The sequence below is a fragment of the Geotrypetes seraphini genome, chromosome 4 (genome assembly GCF_902459505.1).
Source record: "Geotrypetes seraphini chromosome 4, aGeoSer1.1, whole genome shotgun sequence".
In the NCBI taxonomy this organism is placed as follows: Eukaryota; Metazoa; Chordata; class Amphibia; order Gymnophiona; family Dermophiidae; genus Geotrypetes; species Geotrypetes seraphini.
The window spans coordinates 135,938,327-135,958,958 of record NC_047087.1 but is presented as its reverse complement, the minus strand read 5'-3'; the positions used below and the strand labels follow the sequence as shown (position 1 = coordinate 135,958,958).

The 20,632-nt window shown below is 41.4% G+C and overlaps 1 protein-coding gene across 4 annotated transcripts in view; it reads left to right on the top strand.

Annotated features, from left to right (window-relative positions):
• Positions 1-20,632, top strand: part of SLC37A1 (solute carrier family 37 member 1) — a 368,358-nt gene that overhangs the window by 128,347 nt on the left and 219,379 nt on the right. For all 4 annotated transcript variants that reach the window (XR_004539090.1, XR_004539091.1, XR_004539089.1 and 1 more), the window contains 3 exons: positions 2,811-2,942; positions 7,422-7,512; positions 20,144-20,206. Coding sequence is in view for 1 of the 4 variants with exons in the window: in XM_033940456.1 (XP_033796347.1) it covers positions 2,811-2,942; positions 7,422-7,512; positions 20,144-20,206 (286 nt within the window). In the remaining 3 variants the exon portion in view is untranslated. The remainder of the gene's footprint in view (positions 1-2,810; positions 2,943-7,421; positions 7,513-20,143; positions 20,207-20,632) is intronic.

Genomic DNA, 20,632 nt, shown 5'->3' with positions numbered 1-20,632 from the left:
CTGTATAGCAATAAGTTTGATGCTGATTTTCCACCCAAAAGTGGAATTCGTAAACTGAAGCTCAAATAACTTAAATTGAAATTAGCTACTCGGCAACAGTTGATGGCAAAGCCAAGGTCACATTCGGTCAATGCAAACAGCATCTTCAAGGTCAGCAACCTGATTGTAAAGAAATGCAAACCTTTCACTGATGGGGAATTTGTAAAAAATTGTTTTCTTGAAGCAGCTAACATTCTTTTTGAAGGATTTAAAAATAAGAAAGAGATCATAGCTGCTATTCAAGATGTACAATTGTCAAGAAATGCCGTCGTTCGACGAATAGAAAAGATGTGTGGAGACGCAACTGAACAATGGTTGGAGGATGTTTCAAATTATATTGCTTTCTCACTCCAACTGGATGAATCTATAGACATAAGAGACATAGCCCAGTTACTAATCTTTATCCGGATGGTTTTTGAAGACTTCAGTGTTAGAACTACTTGGAATGATTTCTTTAAAAGGGAGAACTACCGGTCAGGAAATATTCAGTTCTTTCCCTTCTTTTGTGACAAAGTATAATCTTCAATTGATTTGTTTTCATCACTACTGATGGAGCTAGAGCAATGACAGGTGAGGTTAAGGGTTTCATAGTCCTCTGTAGACAGCATGATGACTTCCCAGATTTCCTTTCTTACCACATCATTCACCAGCAAGTTTTGGCAAGCAAGAGACTCAATACAAAGAAGTCATGGACATTACTTTCAAAATTGTAAATTCAATTTGTGGAAGATCCACTTCAAAGACGGCTTTTCAATCTTACTCTTGATGAAGGGGCAGCGGAAATCATTTTGCACACAGATGTAAGGTGGCTAAATAGGCACAAATTTCTGCAAAGATTTTGTGATTTGCTGAATGAAATAAGAAGTTTTTTGAAGGAAAGGGGAGATGACCAAGCAAAGTTGGAAGATGAGGAGTGGTTATGTGATCTAGCATTTCTCACTAACTTTACAGGCAAACTAAATGATATGAACCTTGAACTACAAGGTAAAAACAAATGCATTGGCAAGATGATGAGTATAGTTTCATCCTACAAGAGCAAATTTGAGCTAATGATGACCGACCTTGCAAACAACACTTTTGATCATTTTCCTAATATGCAAGACCATCTGGGACAATATCCAAATTTTGTTTTTCAAAATGAGAAGTATGTGACAGAAATCTGTTCTGTTATCCAGGAATTCGAAAATAGATTCTGTGACTTCCAAAAAATTGGAACAGTTGTGCCATACCCATTCAAAGCAGATGTGGTCATTAAAGAAACTGCAGCTGCTATCAGTAAAAATTACTCATTGAACAAGCCATCTCTTGAAAACAAAATATTAACCCTTAAAAATGACATTTTTCTCAAGACCCATGCTGAGCAAGAATCGTTTTAGAAGCTAGTGCCTAGAGACAAATTTCCCAACTTGAGAAGATGCAGTGAAGCTGTACACTCCTGTTTTGGTTCAACTTATTTATGTGAATCTGCATTTTCCCATCTGAAAATGACAGAGTATACAACATTCCAACATGACAGATGAACATCTCCAGGATTCCCTGAGACTGGCCGTCAGGCAATATTCACCCAACTTCAAAAAGCTGGTGGATGAAATGCAGGCTCAGACCTCTCACTATTGAGCAAGAGTGAAATATATATATATTTTTAAATTTTTTATTGATTTTATTAAACATATCAAAAATGCAATAGAAATACATTCAATAATTCAAAAAAATAGCACTTACATACTTGCCAATTGTTTAAATTCCATTATCTATCCCCCCTCTCTTTCCTTCCCACCCTTCCTGGATGCATGGAACTAAAATCAATTCTGGAAGTAATATTAATCATTAAGATATTTAACAAATGATTCCAATGGACTCCAAATTTCCTTAAATTTCCTAAACTGCCCCGATTGGTCTGCTAAAAATTTTTCATAACGATAATACAAACAGTGTTTCCCACCAAAAAGTAAAATTCACCCTATCCCAATTCTTCCAATTTCTGGTGATTAATTGTATGGCCACCCCAGTCATTATCAGAAGAAGTCTATCTTTGTTTTTGTCAATTGGACTCTTGGATTGTAACAATGTCCCAAATAGATCACCTCATATGTCAGCGGGATATCAAAGAGTGAAATATTAAAGATTGTGCAAGATCAGCTTGGATCAATACTCGACCTAACTTTAATACAAATTACTCAATAAAAGTTAAAGAAAGTTATTAAGACAGTTAAAGAAAGTTATTACTCGATAAAACTAAGAAAATATGTACTTTCCATGTCCCCTTGCAGTTCTTACTGGATCTTCGTCTCTCTGTTTTGTTTTTGCTTAATTTGCTTAACAACTGATCACATCCGAGTAAATGACAGAAGGTTCATTGAAAGTGTGTGTGTGTGTGTGTGTGTGGGGAGGGGGGGGAAATCCTCCAACTTTATTGGGTTAAAATTTAATTTGAAACTTAATTTTCATGGTGGTAGATCACTGGCACTTTTGGCCGGAAAAAGTAGATCACAACCTGTTCGAAGTTGGACATACCTGTCTTACACAGTTACTAGCCATATTCATTATTAATCATGACTATCCCTCAGAATGCCTTATATAAGGTCAGTTTATGCTTCCCATTAGTCACTGATCTGCAGCCTCCCATCCCCCCCCTTCAATACTTGCAATTTCCATGTGAATAAAAATTAGTTTGTGACTTTATATCCTGCACTGTAAGAGTGGGGTTGTTTAAATTGTATTAGGACTTCTCACTATAGCTGTGTAATTACTGTGTGGCATTATATCAACAGAACTCAGATACTGAATGTCTTTTGCACAACTGTGAAAATGGTATAATCCCAGTAACCCACATCATTGTGCTGCATGGAGAAGGTGGAAATGCAGTATCGGCAATAAGCTTCCTTGGAGCCCTGAAAATTCCTGTGAGTTTAAATGTTTTATGCTGTGTGATTTATAGTCATAAAGGGGGTAGTATAAACTATTTCCCAATTATAAAGTATGTTTTACACATGTTAAATAGCGATTGTACAACTGAATAATTACATATAAGTGCATGTGCCAACAAGATGGCATGTATTTTAACACATACCATACAGGCATCCTGGTGATATGGTTTAGGCACTGTAAGCGTAGAATTCCTAAATATATATGTTTTATAAAACATGCAAGTACATGCAAAGAGTATGTGGGCATATTTACACCTTCAGTTCAGATGTGTGAAGGTTTCTGTATAAAAGGTCCAAAAATACACTAGGACTTATTTTCAGGTATGTCTTATATTTTTCATGTGCAACGTATACCTAGATTTCCAAAAAGCCTTTGACAAGGTGCCTCACGAGCGTCTACTCCGGAAACTGAAGAACCATGGGGTGGACGGAGATGTGCATAGATGGATCAGAAACTGGTTGGCGGGTAGGAAACAGAGGGTAGGGGTGAAGGGCCACTACTCGGACTGGAAGAGGGTCACAAGTGGTGTTCCGCAGGGCTTGGTGCTCGGGCCACTACTATTTAATATATTCATAAATGATCTAGAAATAGGGACGACGTGTGAGATAATAAAATTTGCAGACGACACCAAACTATTCAGTGGAGCTCGGACTAAAGAGGACTGCGAAGAATTGCAAAGGGACCTGAATAAACTAGGGGAATGGGCGACGAGATGGCAGATGAAGTTCAACGTTGAGAAATGTAAAGTACTGCATGTGGGAAGCAGAAACCTGAGGTACAACTATACGATGGGAGGGATTTTATTGAATGAGAGTACCCAGGAAAGGGACTTAGGGGTAATGGTGGACATGACAATGAAGCCGACGGCACAGTGCGCAGCGGCCGCTAAGAAAGCAAATAGAATGCTAGGTATAATCAAGAAGGGTATCACAACCAGGACGAAATAAGTTATCCTGCCGTTGTATCGGGCGATGGTGCGCCCGCATCTGGAATACTGCGTCCAATATTGGTCGCCGTACCTTAAGAAGGATATGGCGATACTCGAGAGGGTTCAGAGGAGAGCGACACGTCTGATAAAAGGGATGGAAAACCTTCCATATGCTGAGAGATTGGAGAAACTGGGTCTCTTTTCCCTGGAGAAGAGGAGACTTAGAGGGGATATGATAGAGACTTATAAGATCATGAAGGGCATAGAGAGAGTAGAGAGGGACAGATTCTTCACACTTTCAAAAAATAAAAGAACAAGAGGGCATCTGGAAAAGTTGAAAGGGGACAGATTCAAAACAAATGCTAGGAAGTTCTTCTTTACCCAACGTGTGTTGGACACCTGGAATGCGCTTCCAGAGAATGTAATAGGACAGAGTACGGTACTGGGATTTAAGAAAGGATTGGACAGTTTCCTGCTGGAAAAGAGGATAGAAGGGTATAAATAGAGGATTTCTGCACAGGTCCTGGACCTGTTGGGCCGCCGCGTGAGCGGACTGCTGGGCATGATGGACCTCAGGTCTGACCCAGCAGAGGCATTGCTTATGTTCTTATGTATGTTCTTATGCAACAATCATCTCTCCCTCTCCTCCACCCCAATTCTTCTTCTTTCCTTTCTCTTCCCCCCCCCCATGTGCAGCATCATTCCATTTACCAATTCCCCTGTGCAGCAGAACCCCACAGACCCTCCCACTGTGAGACTGGCATACCTCTGCTCCGAGGCCTCCTAAAGCAGCAAGGGTGAGAGTTGCTGATTCTACAAATCTGATTTTTTTTTCAGCAGATCAGGCAGCACTAGTATCGAGGAGGAAGTCAGGGAGTGTCGGGGGCATTCGGGGGTCAATATTAACTACGGTTTATTTTGGGGGGTAGGGCTTATATTAGAAGCATCTTTAAAAATCATGCTAGGGCTTATTTTTGGGATAGGTCTTATTTTTGAGGAAATAGGGTACTTGCCTGTTTTAAAAAGGCATGTAGGTACTTATGCTGCTTTTCTAAAATAGATAAACCATTTTGGATATTTCACATGGAAGCCCTTTTATAAAATGATCCCCATAAATATTATATTACTTTAAAAGAGAAACCACAATTTAAAGAAAAGTTATGGCACTATAAGTATCAGCCCCAGATATTTATTTATCTATATATTCATTCATTCATTTATTTTTCTATACCGTTCTCCCAGGAGCGCTCAGAACGGTTTACATGAATTGAATCAGGTACTCAAAACATTTTTCCCTGTCTGTCCCAGTCTATCTAATGTCCCTGACTGTCATACTCTTTCTAATGTACCTGGGGCAATGGGGGGATTAAGCGACTTGCCCAAGGTCACAAGGCGCAGCATTGGTTTGACCCATTTAGTGCAGGACCCAGTGGGGTAGTAAGGAGGGGAGTGGAGGAGGCAGAGCACCCCAGATGCCAGCATGGTGGGGGTGCCAACACCTCTCTGCCCTACCACCCCACACTTGTGCCCTCCCTTTTCCCCTCCCACATACCTCTTCAAATCTTTGCCAGGGTGAGCAACTTCTCTGGCCTGCTGCTCAAGCTGGCCTGGCTCCCTTCAGAGATCACTTCTGGTTATGGGCTAAATGCTCCGAAACTCATAGGATTTCTTTGAGCATTGGAGCAGCGTCGTAGCATTTAGTGTTCTGGATCATGGTAAAAGCCTCTACCTATACCCACTATAACCTCCCCAACCCTGAAATGTCCTGTCTAAATTAGATTGCAAGCTCTTCTGAGTAGGGACTGTCTATTGTATGGTAAAATGCACAGCGATGCGTATGCCTTTCAGCACTTTAGAAATAATAAATAATAGTAGTAGTAGATGAGACCAAGATCTCTGATCATAAGAACATAAGAACATAAGAAGTTGCCTCCGCTGAGGCAGACCAGAGGTCCATCTCGCCCAGCGGTCCGCTCCTGCGGCGGCCCATCAGGCCCACTGCCTGAGCAGTGGTCCCAGACTATCCCTAAAACTACCTCCACTCCTATCTGTACCCCTCAATTCCTTTATCCTCTAGGAACCTATCCAAACCTTCTTTGAAGCCTTGTAACATGCTCCGGCCTATCACAGCCTCCGGAAGCGCATTCCATGTATCAAGCCACTGAAGTCTTTTTGGCTTGGAAAGTATGGGTTTCTCTTATCAGCTGCACCACTGATATTGTAAACTAGATCCACAAAGTCTCCATCACTCTCTGACTTGCTGTTCTCTTATGAAGACAGCTGCTCTCTCTCTCTCTCTGGGGGAATGGGTATAGGGAACTCGGGGTAATGTGGCACTGGGGTGACGGATGAAGGAATGTCTGGATATGTGATTGCAGATGCGTGCTTGCCAATTTGACATTTGGAAAGGTCCACCGTGCAGAAGTAGTAGTTGCTTGAATGATCAGTGGTTTCCTGCAAAATTCTTGGAATAGCAAATTTCATGGCTCTCTTTTCCCCTCTATACCATCTGTACCATCCTGTAGAAGAACAAAATGAAATTGTGGTAATGAAAAAATAGATTTATTTCAACTTGGACTAATCAGTACAAGATTTTTGCAACATATTTAAATTTAAATATTTTAAAAATTAAACATTCTAAGAAATTTTATAGCAGAAATTCCACCATCCTAGTGAGAAACAAAATTGTCTTACCTTCCAGACTTTTTGGGCAGTGCTCGCATGTAAAATGAGGTGCCCAAGATTTGTCTTAATCCCCAACAAGCATGCCAAAATATGCCTTGTAGGCATCGCACATCTTAGCAGATGCTTCTAATGAGTACTTTTTCACTCTTGTCTTGATAAATTGGCCACATACCTAGCAAAATGCATCTGCCGGATGTTTGTTTGCAGCCTCTGGATGCATCTAAAACAGTGCAAATATGTTATCACTTAAGCAGTTGGAACTGAACTGAGCTGGTGGGCTTAAGATCTCTATTTATATTGATGGAAAGTTCTAGAATGTTCTTGAAGTTACTCTGAGGGGCTCTTTTACTAAGGCCTATGGCCAAAATTAGAGCAAAAATGGTAAATTTCAAAATATCAATGTGCTGGTTACAAAAGCAAAGTTTGAGGGGAATGATAGCTATTTTCTATACTTTTGCAGCATAGGCAATTAAGAAAAAAGCACTTATTACCCAGGAACAAAAAAAAATTGTTACATAGGGCCCCTTTAATCAAGCTGCGCTAGAGGTTTTTAATGCGAGCTGGTACGGTAAATTCTCCAACACTCATAGAACTCATATGAGAGTCGAAGCACTTACTTCACTGGCCTATGCTAAAAACTTCTAGCACAGCTTAATAAAGGGGAGGATGATGTTTTCATTCTCTTTCTATATGAGAGCATTAAATAACAGAAATAATTTGTATGAATTTAAACCATGAGGCAGCAGAAGACCTGTGGTGTAAGGATGTTTAACTGAGATTGAAAGGCTTATTTCAAAGTGACAGATAACCATAGGCGACTTTGGTTTTGTTTCCCCCCCAGGGCGTTATAGAATTCTCTCTCTGCTTACTCTTTGCTAAACTGGTCAATTATACTTTCCTCTTCTGGCTTCCTTTATACATTACAAATGTGGGTAAGTGTACTGCCAAATTTAATCTATATGGTTGTTTCACATATGCTGCACATGTATATCTATGACCCTGTGCATACAAATATGATTTCTGTCTGGATAACTGGTGGGTTAGAGTCTGAAAAACAGTTATGTTAGGTACAATCTTATTTCCCGCTGAATCCTCGCAAATCAGAGTTCTAGGTCGGTTAAACATGCGACATAAAATTGTACATAAGATGACATATGTAAAACTACAAGTGATCACTAACATTGTCATTCTATAGAGGTTTATAAAGTGAGTCTAATGAGTTCATCTCTCACTTTCAAAAGAGATTCATGCAGTAACACCCAGTGCCTTCAGTCTAACCTAGAACCTGAACTACTTAATGGTTTTGCCTGTGTAGAACATGGAGCCAGATTATATAAACAGCACCACTATGTGCGGTTGCAAATTAACTACTAGGTGTCCTTTATAGCAGTGGTTCCCAACCCTGTCCTGGAGGAACACCAGGCCAATTGGGTTTTCAGGCTAGCCCTAATGAATATGCATGAAGCAAATTTGCATGCCTATCACTTCCATCATATGCAAATCTCTCTCATGCATATTCATTAGGGCTAGCCTGAAAACCCGATTGGCCTGGTGTTCCTCCAGGACAGGGTTGGGAATCACTGCTTTATAGAATCCAACCTAGTGGTGCATAGGTACCGTTATGTAAGGCCAGGATTTACTTAGAGTAATTTACCAGTGCCTAATTTACTCAGATGCCTAACAATGCCTAAATCAACCACACCTATTCTCCGCCTCTAATGCCTACTTTTCAGGTAGGCGTTGGAGGGTGCCTCAACTTAGGCATTGTTAGGATAAAACTGTGTTGGGCAATTTACCAAAATATGTGAACTCTCTCTCTTTCACTATGCTTTTTACCCAAAGGTATGTAGTATTTTTAAAACTATGGTCAAGAAACAGTTCCTAGATCCCACAAAACTCCCTTCACAAACAATTCTCCCCAAATGTGACAAAAGAAACCAGAAATGAACTTAAACAATCAAATTAGTTTATTGGAAAATTAATTCAGCAAAATTACAAAGGAAAAGAACTTAACTTAGTGCAGCTGGTTAATATATAAACTGGAGGCAAACAGATGAATTTCAAAGTCTAATCACATTTTAAACTTAACCAGAGTCAGCTCGCTCTTACTCTGTGTACTTCTAACCCCAAAGACAAACTAGTTCCTCAATATTATAGTTGTAACTTCAGACTATAAATTAAGTCAGAGCAATATATTACCCTAGCGTCTCTCTCTGTAAAGGCCACGCAGCTACTTGCTCTTAGTGGAAGGGCGCCAAACGCCCCTTAATCTATCCCAGAATATCTTTAAGATCGAAGCAGTTGTGGGATGGGTTCCAGAAGCACCACCGCCTAAGATAAGTACAGGCTAATAAGTTAGTGTCTAAGATCTATTTCTGTAAGCAGTGGTATGAGATGGTGATCAGCTGTGATGATTTCATTAACAACCTGCTCTGTGTTGATCACTAGAGGTTGATTGTTGGGTCTGAGCTTTTTCCTGTATGTATTTATTCAGAGAAGTTAAAAGTTTTAAAAAAATGATTTAAGATGATAAGTCAGTTGGAGTTTATCTTTTATCCATAACTTTTATACTATTTGACCATATGGAAAGTCCCAAAATTTCATGCACACTTGGCCCAGGGTACAAGTGTTCTTTGCACCATCCTTCTAAGGAGGGGTCAATTATACAACACCAGCCACTCTTCATGCTCAGCATCTCCCTTTGTTGTGTCCCCTATACTTCCCTTTCCAGTATCTCCTGTATCCTTCTCCCCACATTCATCATCACTACTCTGTCCCTATCCCCTCCCCCTGTGTCCAGCATTACACCTCTGTGTCTCTATGCCCCCCCAAGTTCAGCATATCCCTTCTATGTTCCTATTCTTCCCCCATCTCTAGCATCTTCCCTCTGTGTCCATATACCACCCTCATGCAGAATTTGTGTCTCTTCCTCTCTCTTTCCTCCCTCTGTTGCATTGAGTATTTCACTCCCTCTTCCTTTATTCTCTTGGTATGACATATCTTTCCCTTCCTTTCTCACTCTTCCTCTTTGCAGGTCCAGCAGCCCCCAAGGGTCAGCATCCCCCCCTAAACACACACACCATGTGGCCAGCCCCCTTTCTTTCTTTCCTTCCCTCCAGCCCCACCCCACACATCATGTGGCCAGAACTCTCTCACGCTCTTCCCTTTTCTCCAGCCCCCTCACAGGTCTAACATCTCTCTATTTCCCCCTAACCTCGGCCACAGGATCAGTGTCGCTTTCCCTTCCCTCCAGCACCCCCCTTGGGTCCAGCATTTCTCTCCCTTCCTTTCAGCCACAGCTATAGTAAGTCAATCCCTCTGCAGGTCCAGCATCCTCTCTCCCTTCCCTACAGCTTCCAGCTCCCTCCCCATCAGCAGCAGCAGCAGCAGCAGCAGCAGAAAACAGTAAATCCTCTTCCCCTCCTCCCCCCCTATATGGGTCTGACAGTGGTAGAAGAGAGCAGAAAGGCAGCAGCAGAGGAAGTAGCACAGCACCCTACCTCACTACCCTATTTATATATTTTAGCTTTCAGCCCTCACTGCCGATCTTCACAGGCCTGCGCTTAGTCTTTCTCTGTGCTGGAATCCCTCCTTCTGATATAACTTCCTATTTCACAATAGAGGAAAAGCCCAAGAGCAAACCTGTGAGGATCAGTGGTGGGGACTGAGAGCCAAAAGTTATGAATAAAGCAGGGCGGTAAGGAGATAGAGATGAGCATGTGGTTTGGGTGGGGGCCTCCATTGGCAGGAGGGAGTGGGCATCCCTCCTGCCAATTTTCTTTCACAATGGGGGAGGGGAAGTCAGCATGGTAGGAGAAAGTGGGCATTCTCCTGCCGTTTTCACTGCCACGGTGGGGGTGGGGGGAGGTTCGCGGTGCTGGTTTGCCAGGGAGGGTCAGCGGGGGGATACATTTTTTTTTTCTAATGGGGTAGATATTGTGCATGTGTGCTTATTAAAAAAAAGGGCTAAACGGGTTGCTTTTTTTTGTATTGCTCAAAGCAATCACTTTTTAAATTTAAATCTGGTTTTATTAACAAGAAAGAACCACAAACCAACAAATGCAAAATGGCAGACAAGAAATTGAAATTATACAAGATAGGGACCCCCCCCAAAGAGGATTGGACTCTGATATCCTCCCAGGTTACAAAAGCACCCCTTCCCCCAACCCCCCTACAGACCCCCCTCCCAAAATGCCCTTCCCCAACCCCCTACCTCCCCCCTTCTCCTCCCCCAAAATCCAAGAACAAAGAAGTAACCAAGTAACCGTGTTATAAAGTGCTCGAGCACTTTATAACATGGAGCTGCCTGTCACGTGACCTTCAAATGCAAGTTTACCACCATAAAAGATAAGTCCATTTTGTTTTTATTAAACAAGTGAATTTATAAAAATATCGGGTTGTACAGACAACGATGGTGCTATGATGGTCTGATGGCAGCCTGTGTTTTGTTTTATACACTTAAACACTTAAGGTTGTGGGTCTGAGCACTATTTAATAATTTTTATGGATATATTTATATAAAAAAAATCAATAATATAACAACATAAGAATTTATTTCTAGACCACCATTACTGTAAAGTTCAATGCGGTTTACAAAAGACTAGCTACGAACCATAAATCAATGTGAAGATATATTAGTATTAAGAGCTAAGAAATTTAATAAACAAGAAAGTCTTGAGTTGTTTCCTGTAATGAAGATAAGAAATGGATGATGATGAGTCACTTGAAATACTTGTCCCATAAAGCAATTTGAAAAGAGAGGGTTTTATCATGATATTTTTTGTACTTACAGCCCTTGTATGGAGGAAAAACAAACAAAGCTTTGACAATGCGCGAGTGTTGCATAGAAGAATAACAAAACAACTCAGTTAAGTAGGAAGGAACCAAACCCAGTAATACCTTATAATAGAGACATCCCAATTTAAAAAGAATTCATGCCTCCACAAGCATCCAATGCAATTCATGATAACAATGTGTGATGTAATCATATTTCCTCAGTCCATAAATGTAACATAATGTGGCTAGCTAGTCAATGCCTGCTGTGGCTTGGGGATGGCGGGGGAGGACGGGGGGGAAGGGAGGTGTCTGGAAGGGTACCACAGCCAGGAATGCTAGGGCAGAGTTCACTTTCATTTGAGATGGCAGAGCCTGTCCCCTCCACATTCTAGGCTCAAGATCTTCATCCAGCTGTACTATCATCTCCTTATTAAGCCTGAACCTGTGCACACATTGCTCTTCAGTTAGGTCTATGAACAGTGTTCTGGGCTGGTACACCCTTTTCAAATGGTGTCTTCTCCTTTATTTTATTTATTTAGTAAAATTTCTAGCCTTTCGTCCCAGAAGAGCCCAGAACGGGTTACAAGTTTCCATTGTGGCAGTGACCTCGCGCAGCGCAATAGTAACCCTGTGCCAAGTGCCCAGCAAGTCCCTATTCCCTCCACAGAAATTAGATTTAAACCAAAACTACAAGTCCCTAGAGCCTCTAGGTTTATCCCTGTGCCAGTAAGAAAGAGCAGTGTGGAGCCCCTGGTAGAGGGGGATGGCTTCTTTAAGAATTCTCCTGTGTTAGCTAAGGGGGTAGGGCGTGTTAAGGCAAACCTGTTTACTCCCGATAGCAGAAGCAGGGGAGGCAGAGAAAGCAGGAAGGAAGTCCTTATGCTCAGCCACACCAGCTGGCTGACTGGGAAATGAAGGATGTCGGCCTAGAGCAGTGGTCTCAAACTTGCGGCCCGCCAGATACTATTTTGAGGCCCTCGGTATGTCTATCATAATCACAAAAGTAAAATAAAATGGTTTCTTGATCATATGTCTCTTTAGCTATAAATTACCTCTTCTACGAAACCGTGCTAGCAGTTTTTAACGCAGAGAGCCGTGCTGAATGGGCCGTGCTGCTTCCGATGCTCATAGGAACTCTATGAGCATCGGGAGCAGCGCGGGCCATTCAGCACGGCTCCCTGTGCTAGAAATTGCTAGCGCAGTTTCGTAGAAGAGGGGGTTAGCCAAATGGAAAGATTTATAAACTATAAAGAGTTTTGCCTCATGCAAAATTGTCATTTCTTTAATAAGACATTAACTATTTTTTCTGAGGCCCTCCAAGTTCCCACAAATCCAAAATGTGGCCCTGCAAAGGGTTGGAGTTTGAGACCACTGGCCTAGAGCCAGGGAATTCTGGGGAGGAAACTTGAGCAGACATTCCCATGCAATGGCAAAGTAGCTCACCTTCAGAGCTGGAGGCAGAGGACACCATGGAATTGTAACTCCAGCATAACAGGTGTGAGGTTTCCTATCTTTTTGTTAGAATTATAGTTTGCTTTATGAGAGTGCTGTGCCGGCACCTGAGTAACCAGAAGAAAAGGAAAGCCTGTGTTTTGCCTTTTTGTATTTCGTTATGTTTTTCTGCTTGGGCAGTGTGTGACCCAGGGAAGTGGTTACAAATCCAGAACTGGACTTTCAAATTGATATCCCTATGAGAACTGGAACTCTGGGGAGGGTTCCAGGGAAAGGAAAAGACTGTGTGAGTTTTATTGTTTTTTTTTCTGGGGTCAGAACTATTTTCCCCAGCACTTATCTCCAGGACTGTTTCATGAAAGATGGTAGCAGTGAAGCCTTGCAGAAGGGAAGTAATATCTTTGTTTTGCATTACTTTTTTTTTTTCTTTCCCTGTAAAGCAGAGCCACCAGCAAGCCTAGGGCAGGGCAGCTGCCTTAGCACTGTGTTTGAAAAGGGGGGGGGGAACCTTTTTTGTATGAGGGGTTTTTTTCTTCTGTTTTGGAAAGTTTATTGCCAGAGCCTGGAAAATATAGGTTCTTATTTGAACTGTTGGGAGCCTTATGGCACAAGACTTATTTTGTTGTGAATTGCTCATTTTTGCCATCTGACATGAATTTGGATTTAATTAATGCACATCAATTAAACTGAGTATTGGTTTTCTTTTGAACTCAGTTTGGTGAACTTTATTTTATGCATTCAGTTGAAAAGCCTAGCCAGAGCACACCAGTGGGCATGGGAGCCACTGACAGAGTCCAGGTCACAAACCTTTATTCCTTGTGGCACGGGCCCCGAGTGGATCACTCTGGCCTAGCTCAAGCGTCCCTGCCACAGCATACACAGTATAAGGTTTAGCAACAAGGTTACAACTTCACATACAGCAGATATACAGAACAACAGATTAAAAGGATGAAGAGCAGTAGTAGAAATTCCTATGTACATATTTTGAGTACTGAGCAGGGTAGCATGGCAAACAATGGGCAACAAGGATGCAAATTCACATATATGATATTCAGTCCAATAGATTAAAGGGAAAAACAGCAGCAGAGGGATAATTCTTATGAACTGCATGGAGAAATGGATACAAGATTTGGGGCCGAGCACAGTAGCATATTGCCTCCTACCCACAGCAACAACCTCTCAATTCCACTCATGCTTCAGATCCTAAATAATTGCATCCAGTACACACCAGTGGCCAGTACACATCCAGTGGCCAACAGCAACTATGGAACAGAAGCATACACACCCAGATAGGCATGGTTACAAAAATAGAGGAAAAGATATACTTACAACAGGCACACAAAAATTGTACAGAGGGATGGGATGCAGGGACAGTGCTATGTACGCCTTTCAGTGCTATAGAATAATAATAATGATTTTTATTTTTATATATCGCTTAACCAGCAGTTCATAGCGGTTTACACAATAGGTACTCAGCATACAATATAATAATAACCAAATACGTAATAAAATTCTAAGTAACTAATACAAGCATTAAAACTAATAAATAAGGAAAACACAATATAACTAAAATAAGTATAGGTAAAGAGATTAAAAGTACATTATAACCACATGATAATATGAAAATCAATAATGTATATTATATTGTTTAACTTTAAATAAATAGGTTTTAAGATCTTTTCGAAATTGATAGTAAGTAAGAAATGGAGAAACAAGAAGATTCAAACATGAATTCATTAATCCTGCTTGGAATACTAAGGTCCTATCCAACAATAGTAGTAGGGGACTGAGGAAGAAGGAAGAGGGTTCAGATGTTGAGGGGGAGATAGAGGGTGTTAGGATAGATAGGGAATACAAGGAGTTATATAGGGGAATATGGGGCTCTGCAGGGCTAGGTGAGGGCAGAGAAGTCTCCCGTTAGAACAGTGGTCTAAAAATCATGGCCCAGGGGCCGCATGCAGCCTGCCAGGTACTATTTTGAGGCCCTCGGTTTTATAAAGAATGATTCTTTATATAAAACTTGTGCCTTAAGTGTCTAGCTGTCGTGTCCGGTGGTCGCGTTCTGGAATGTTGCCCACCTCACTGCTGTAACCTCACGCAAGCGCTTTCCTGCATCTGTACGTGATTGTCCTCTCCACTCCACCTCACAATCACGTACAGACGCAGGAAAGCGCTTGCGTGAGGTTACAACAGCGAGGCGGGCAATGTTTCAGAATGTAAGGTAACCATTGGAGGCAGTGCAGCTTGTGTGTGTGTCCAGTGCTGGAGGAAGTGAGAGCAGAAGGTGGTTGCGGATGCGACCACCGGACACTTAAGGCACAAGTTTTCCATAAAGAATCATTCTTTATAATACCGAGGGACTCAAAATAGTTGGTCCAAAATCTTGTCTCTTGCTGTTGATACTTTGATAGTTTTTCACTTTCTACATGTTGCACTATTTCAGCTGTGTATAGCTGAAATCATCAGTAGCAATTAAGGAAAGATTTATAAACTATAGTTTAAAAATCTTTCCTTAATTGCTTCTGATGATTTCAGATAATCCACATTTTGGATTTGTAGGTACCAACCTCATGCAAAGTTGTCATTTCTTTAATAAGACAATTAACCATTTTTTCTGCAGCCCTCCAAGTACCTACAAATCCAAAATGTGGCCCTACAAAGGGTTTGAGTTTGAGACCACTGAGTTAGAGGATAGGCAGGGTCTGAGAAAGCACCAAACTGCCATCCAGCACAACTTACTAACTAATGTTCCAGGTCAGAAGAGACAAGTTTTCAGCCAATTAGTTACCAGAAATAGCAGGTTTACAATTGGGGGTGGAAGAGCACATCATTTATAGAACTCAGACTGTGTGCTCGGTTGCTGGGCACCCTCTGTGCCCACTCACTCTTTACCCCATCCACACCTCCTTTTTTTTTATTTTTTATTTATCAAATTTTCATCATTATCATTCATACAAATAATAACAAAGAAAGGAAATTACAAACAAAGGAATAAATACTTTGTGAATATTTCACTAACTCCTCAAATCCACATTATTGGAAGAGAATATTCAATACAGTCAATATAATCTTGATCAAAAATCAAACATTAATGGTGCTTAATATATCTGAACTCCAATAACTCACGTGATGTCTAACTAACTTCATTAAATTGTAAAAATTGTTCCAACTGAATAGAGTCCCAGTATACATATTCATTTTCTTTAAATTTAATTAAGCATTTACATGGAAACTTCAAATAAAATGTAGCCTCCAAAGCCAACACCCTTGATTTCAAAGCTAAAAAAGCTTTCCTTCTCAATTGTGTGGCTTGGGCCACATCTGGAAAAATCAATACATTATCGCCACAAAATTTCATTTGCTTATTCCGAAAATTAGCTTTCATAATTAAGGATTTATCTATCTCTTTTGCACGTTATCAATAGAGTAGATCTAGTTTGAATCATATCTTGTGAGTCCTCCAGGAACCCAGTTAAATCAAAATCAATTTGTTCCAACTGATCTACACCCAAGTCTGCGGAAATTTTCTTTCTCTGAGGAATATAATATAAATTTGTTAAGGGCAAATTCTCTGCGTCAGTCAACCCCAATACTTCCTTAAGATATTTCTGAATCAATATTTCTGGGGACAATAATTGAGTTTTTGGAAAGTTAACTAATCGGAGATTTTTTGTCCTTTGAATATTTTCCATTTTCTCAAATTTCATATGGGTAATATGAGAATCTTTAATAGCTGTTGAAGACACTGCTTGCAATGTAACCACCTGAGACTCTGTTGTTCTAATACATTTTTCCATAATCCTCAAATTTGAATCAACATTTTCCAACATATCAATCACTTCTTGTGAAAACTTAACATTCTGAGTCACCACTGACTTTAATAACCCCTCCATCCTAGTATTAATTTGCCATAAATCTTTAAGAGTAACCTCCTGTGGCTCTACCAGGGGGTCTCTTGCAAATAAAGCCTCATCTTGAAAAGATAAAACTTTAGGTATCACCCCATAAACTAATGAGGACATTACCTGTTGCACAGAAACTTCCACTGGTTGAGAACTGGAACCTATCTTGGGATCCAGACCAACAGGAATATTTGGTGGAGGTGGGGGAGTTCTTCCTGGGGGACTCAAAGTCACCCCTGATAGCGAGTCAGCTCCCTGACTATGACCTAAGACACTGGTAGAAACAAGGTGTCTATCTATGGGTCCAGGTAAAATAGGTGTAAATACTTTTGCTTTCCCCTTTCTTTTCCCCATAGTAATCAACTTTAATATATACAGTTAGTACTTTCCGTATCTCCAAGGGGCAAATCGTGCCCCTTAGGGCACGCCACTTTGGCCACACCCTGTGGCCACGCGCCGCAATCGCGGCGTCCCTTTCACTCGCGGGAAGAGGACCCGCGTGATGTCAGGGCGTCTATCCCTGTGAGTGCCTGCAGGGATTCGGCTCCCGACGCTCCGGATCAGGCTTTCAAAGAGCGCTGCAGTCCTGGGCAGTAACAATCCCCACAAATTGCACCTCAAAATACAAGATGTTCCTCCGGGGAAGTGCAGTTGCGGCATCCCTTTCACTCGCGGGAAGAGGACCCGCATGACATCAGGGCGTCTGTCCCTGCGAGTGTCTGCAGGGATTCGGCTCCCGACGCTCCTGCTCAGGCTTTCAAAGAGCGCTGCAGTCCTGGGCAGTAACAATCCCCACAAATCGCACCTCAAAATACAAGATGTTCCTCCCCACACCTCCTTTTATGGAGTATAAATGTACACTATGTGCACACCTAAGTGATGACCTTGCTCAATTGCACTTAGTGTGACACTTCCTTTGACGCACGTAAATGATGCATTTGTGCCCAAATCCAGTGCCTGCTACAGGATTGGGAGGTATATGTATGCATATTCATTGCTGCTAATTATATGGCTAGTGGCACTGAATATGCATGGAGGGACATAATCAAAAGAAACATCTAAGTTTGATTTGGATGTAGAGCGCTAGTCGCCCAAAGTCAGCAGCAGCAAAATGTCCATTCTCAAAAAGTATATCCAAATATTTATTTTCTAAAATCGTTTATCTGTACGTCCAGGCATTTGATCGTCCAGACCACCACTACGCCTATCTTTATAGCATGTTTTCATCCAAATATTCATCCAAGTCCCAAACACCCAGAAAATGACCTTTCGGATGTGGGAGGGGCCAGCAATGTGATGGACTGGCCACCCAGACATGGCAACAGAGCAGTGGGGCACCTTACAGGGCACTGCTGTGAACTTCACAAAAAGGGTGCCATATAAACATCTCACCACAACTCCCTTATAGGTCATGGTGAGCTCCCTGAAATACCCCCAAAACCCACTATACCTATCTGTTTACAAACCCTTATGCCTTCAGGTGGCATTTCTGGTTTTATTTCTACAATGCTGAAGTACTTACTGACCCTTGTTGTGGCTGGTGGGGATCCCCAAGCACCGCCAGCTGTGGACCTCCTCCAAAGACGGCCAGAACTCCTCTCCACAAAGTGCAGCAGTCACTAGCAGCAACCCTGAGCCACTGAGGTGCCAGCATCTGTGACACAGGGATGCTACTGCTGCCTGCCAAGCTTGGCAAAGGGACCCCCGGTCCACCTTCAGAGGAAGTCCTCAAATGACATAGCTTGGGGGTCCTCATCAGCTGGAGTATTTATATTTTATATTTACATTAGAGGCTCTGGCAGAGACCAGTTTACAAAGTATGTATTCTTTCCAATTAATATTTCCAAATTAATAAAGTGTCTTTGCTTATTTGTAAATGTGTTTCTCCCAGAGCTTTTAATTCAGTAACATATTTAAATGAAATAACTACTTCTGAAGTTTATAGAGATGGGTGGGGACAGATTCAATTACTTGTGGGGACAGGCGGGGACTGATTTGAATCAACGGGGATGGGCGAGGACGGGTTTGATTCCAGCATGGATGGGGGGGGGGGCTTGATTTCTGTCCCAGCACAATTCTCTATTCCACTGGCATGTAAGGTTTTGGTGGGCTCACATTTTTCACCATAAATGCAGTGGTTAGAGTGGCTTATGGGCCCTCCTCTCTATAGTTCACTAGTCTACCCCTCAGACTACTTAAGCCACCTCTGAGTAGGTCTACTAGGTTTTCCTATGCCAGGTGCTGATGTTCTGGAGGCAGGTATGTACATTTTTATTCCGATTTTTATGACGGAGTGAGGGAGTCAGTGATCACTGGAGGAGTGTGTGGGGGTCTGTACTTTTTGTCTGCAGTGGTTATCTGGTCACTTTGGATAAATTCTGGGCACTTCGACCTGGTTTTAGATCATCTAAGTCACAACGACATCCAGGCTGTCTCGTAAAACTTTCGATTATCCCTGCAGTACGACTAAGTCTAGGTCAGCCTGCATCCCGCCTTCATCACTCCTCCAAAAAAGCCTTTTTCAGCTCTGGGCGCACAATGGGATTCAGAGGCTTAAAAAGGCCCTGGATACATCTAAAAAGCCATTTTGATTATTGGCATTTGGACAACCTGTCTTTTAGATTGTCCAAGTACTGACTTCAGCAGGTTTTTATATGTATTTTTGTTTTGATTATGAACCCCATATTAAATTAAACATCAGAGTGGCATTTAAATTAGTAGAATTGCTGATGCCACTAAAAATTTTAACCCACTTGTCCTTAAAAGAGCCTGAAGTAGAGCCCAAAGGGCCTCCCATGAGCCTTGTCATTTAGATGTGCCCCTTCAACAGGCCTGCCAGTGGAAAGATCTACCTCCAGGAATTGATTTTTCAATGCCATGTAAGTGAGCAGAGGTTAAGTACACAGAGCGGGGAGATATTGCAATAAGGACCAGAGGCACACAGAAAAGTCTTGGGTTTATGCAGTCTTTTACACTGCCTTACAAGTATCTTCTATCCACCTCTGGATCTGACTTTTCTGCTGGAGTCGGGGGCATGCCTCAATGACATCAGCAATGCTGTGGGATGAGGCTTAGGTACACAGAGTAGAGAAATGTTGCAGTGGAAGCCATTATGATCTGCTGGATAAGTGTCTTAAATCAGCCATCATCGGAGGCGAGATGCTAAGCTTTCTGTACCATTGGTCTGATTCTGATCTAATTTGTATGTATGCATTTATTTATTTGAATTTTATACCTCCACTTGTTATTATGAGAAGCTCTCAGTTTCAAAACCCAACATACACTATGTTTTGCTGGCATTCTGTTTTACCTGGCACTGTAACATTTTTTACAGATGAAAAATATATGAAGTAATTGTATCAAATCTTATATAAATTTGATGTTTGGTTCCCATTGTAAAAAAAGGTAACTATTTCATTCTGAATCCCCTTAGACCATCTTAATGCAAAAGAGGCTGGGAATCTTTCCACTTTGTTTGATGTGGGAGGAATCTTTGGTAAGTAATTTTTAAAAAATATTATCTTCAGACTTCAGGAAGATGGAGTACCTTGGATTTTTCCCTGCCCCTGACTGTAGAGCACTATAGAAAAGATATTGATGATCTATATCTTAAATCACAGGTTATTCTGCATCTGAAATGTCTTTTTTTCTTGGACACAGAAATATCTGAAAACTCCAGTTCTCATGTTTCAAATTACCTGCAGTAAATGCTAGCACTTACATATACATATAGTAGTTTAAATTGAAATACAACCACATGTCAAACTTAACTTCTCTGTATGATCCAGGGAAAGGTTTAAAACTGTAGCACAGCCCATCTTGCAACAGTAATAAAAAATAAATCCTTCCTAATCTCATGTTTGGTAATGAAGTTGGAAGGCCTTTTCCTTAATGTGCCAATATGTTTTTCCTCTTAACTTTG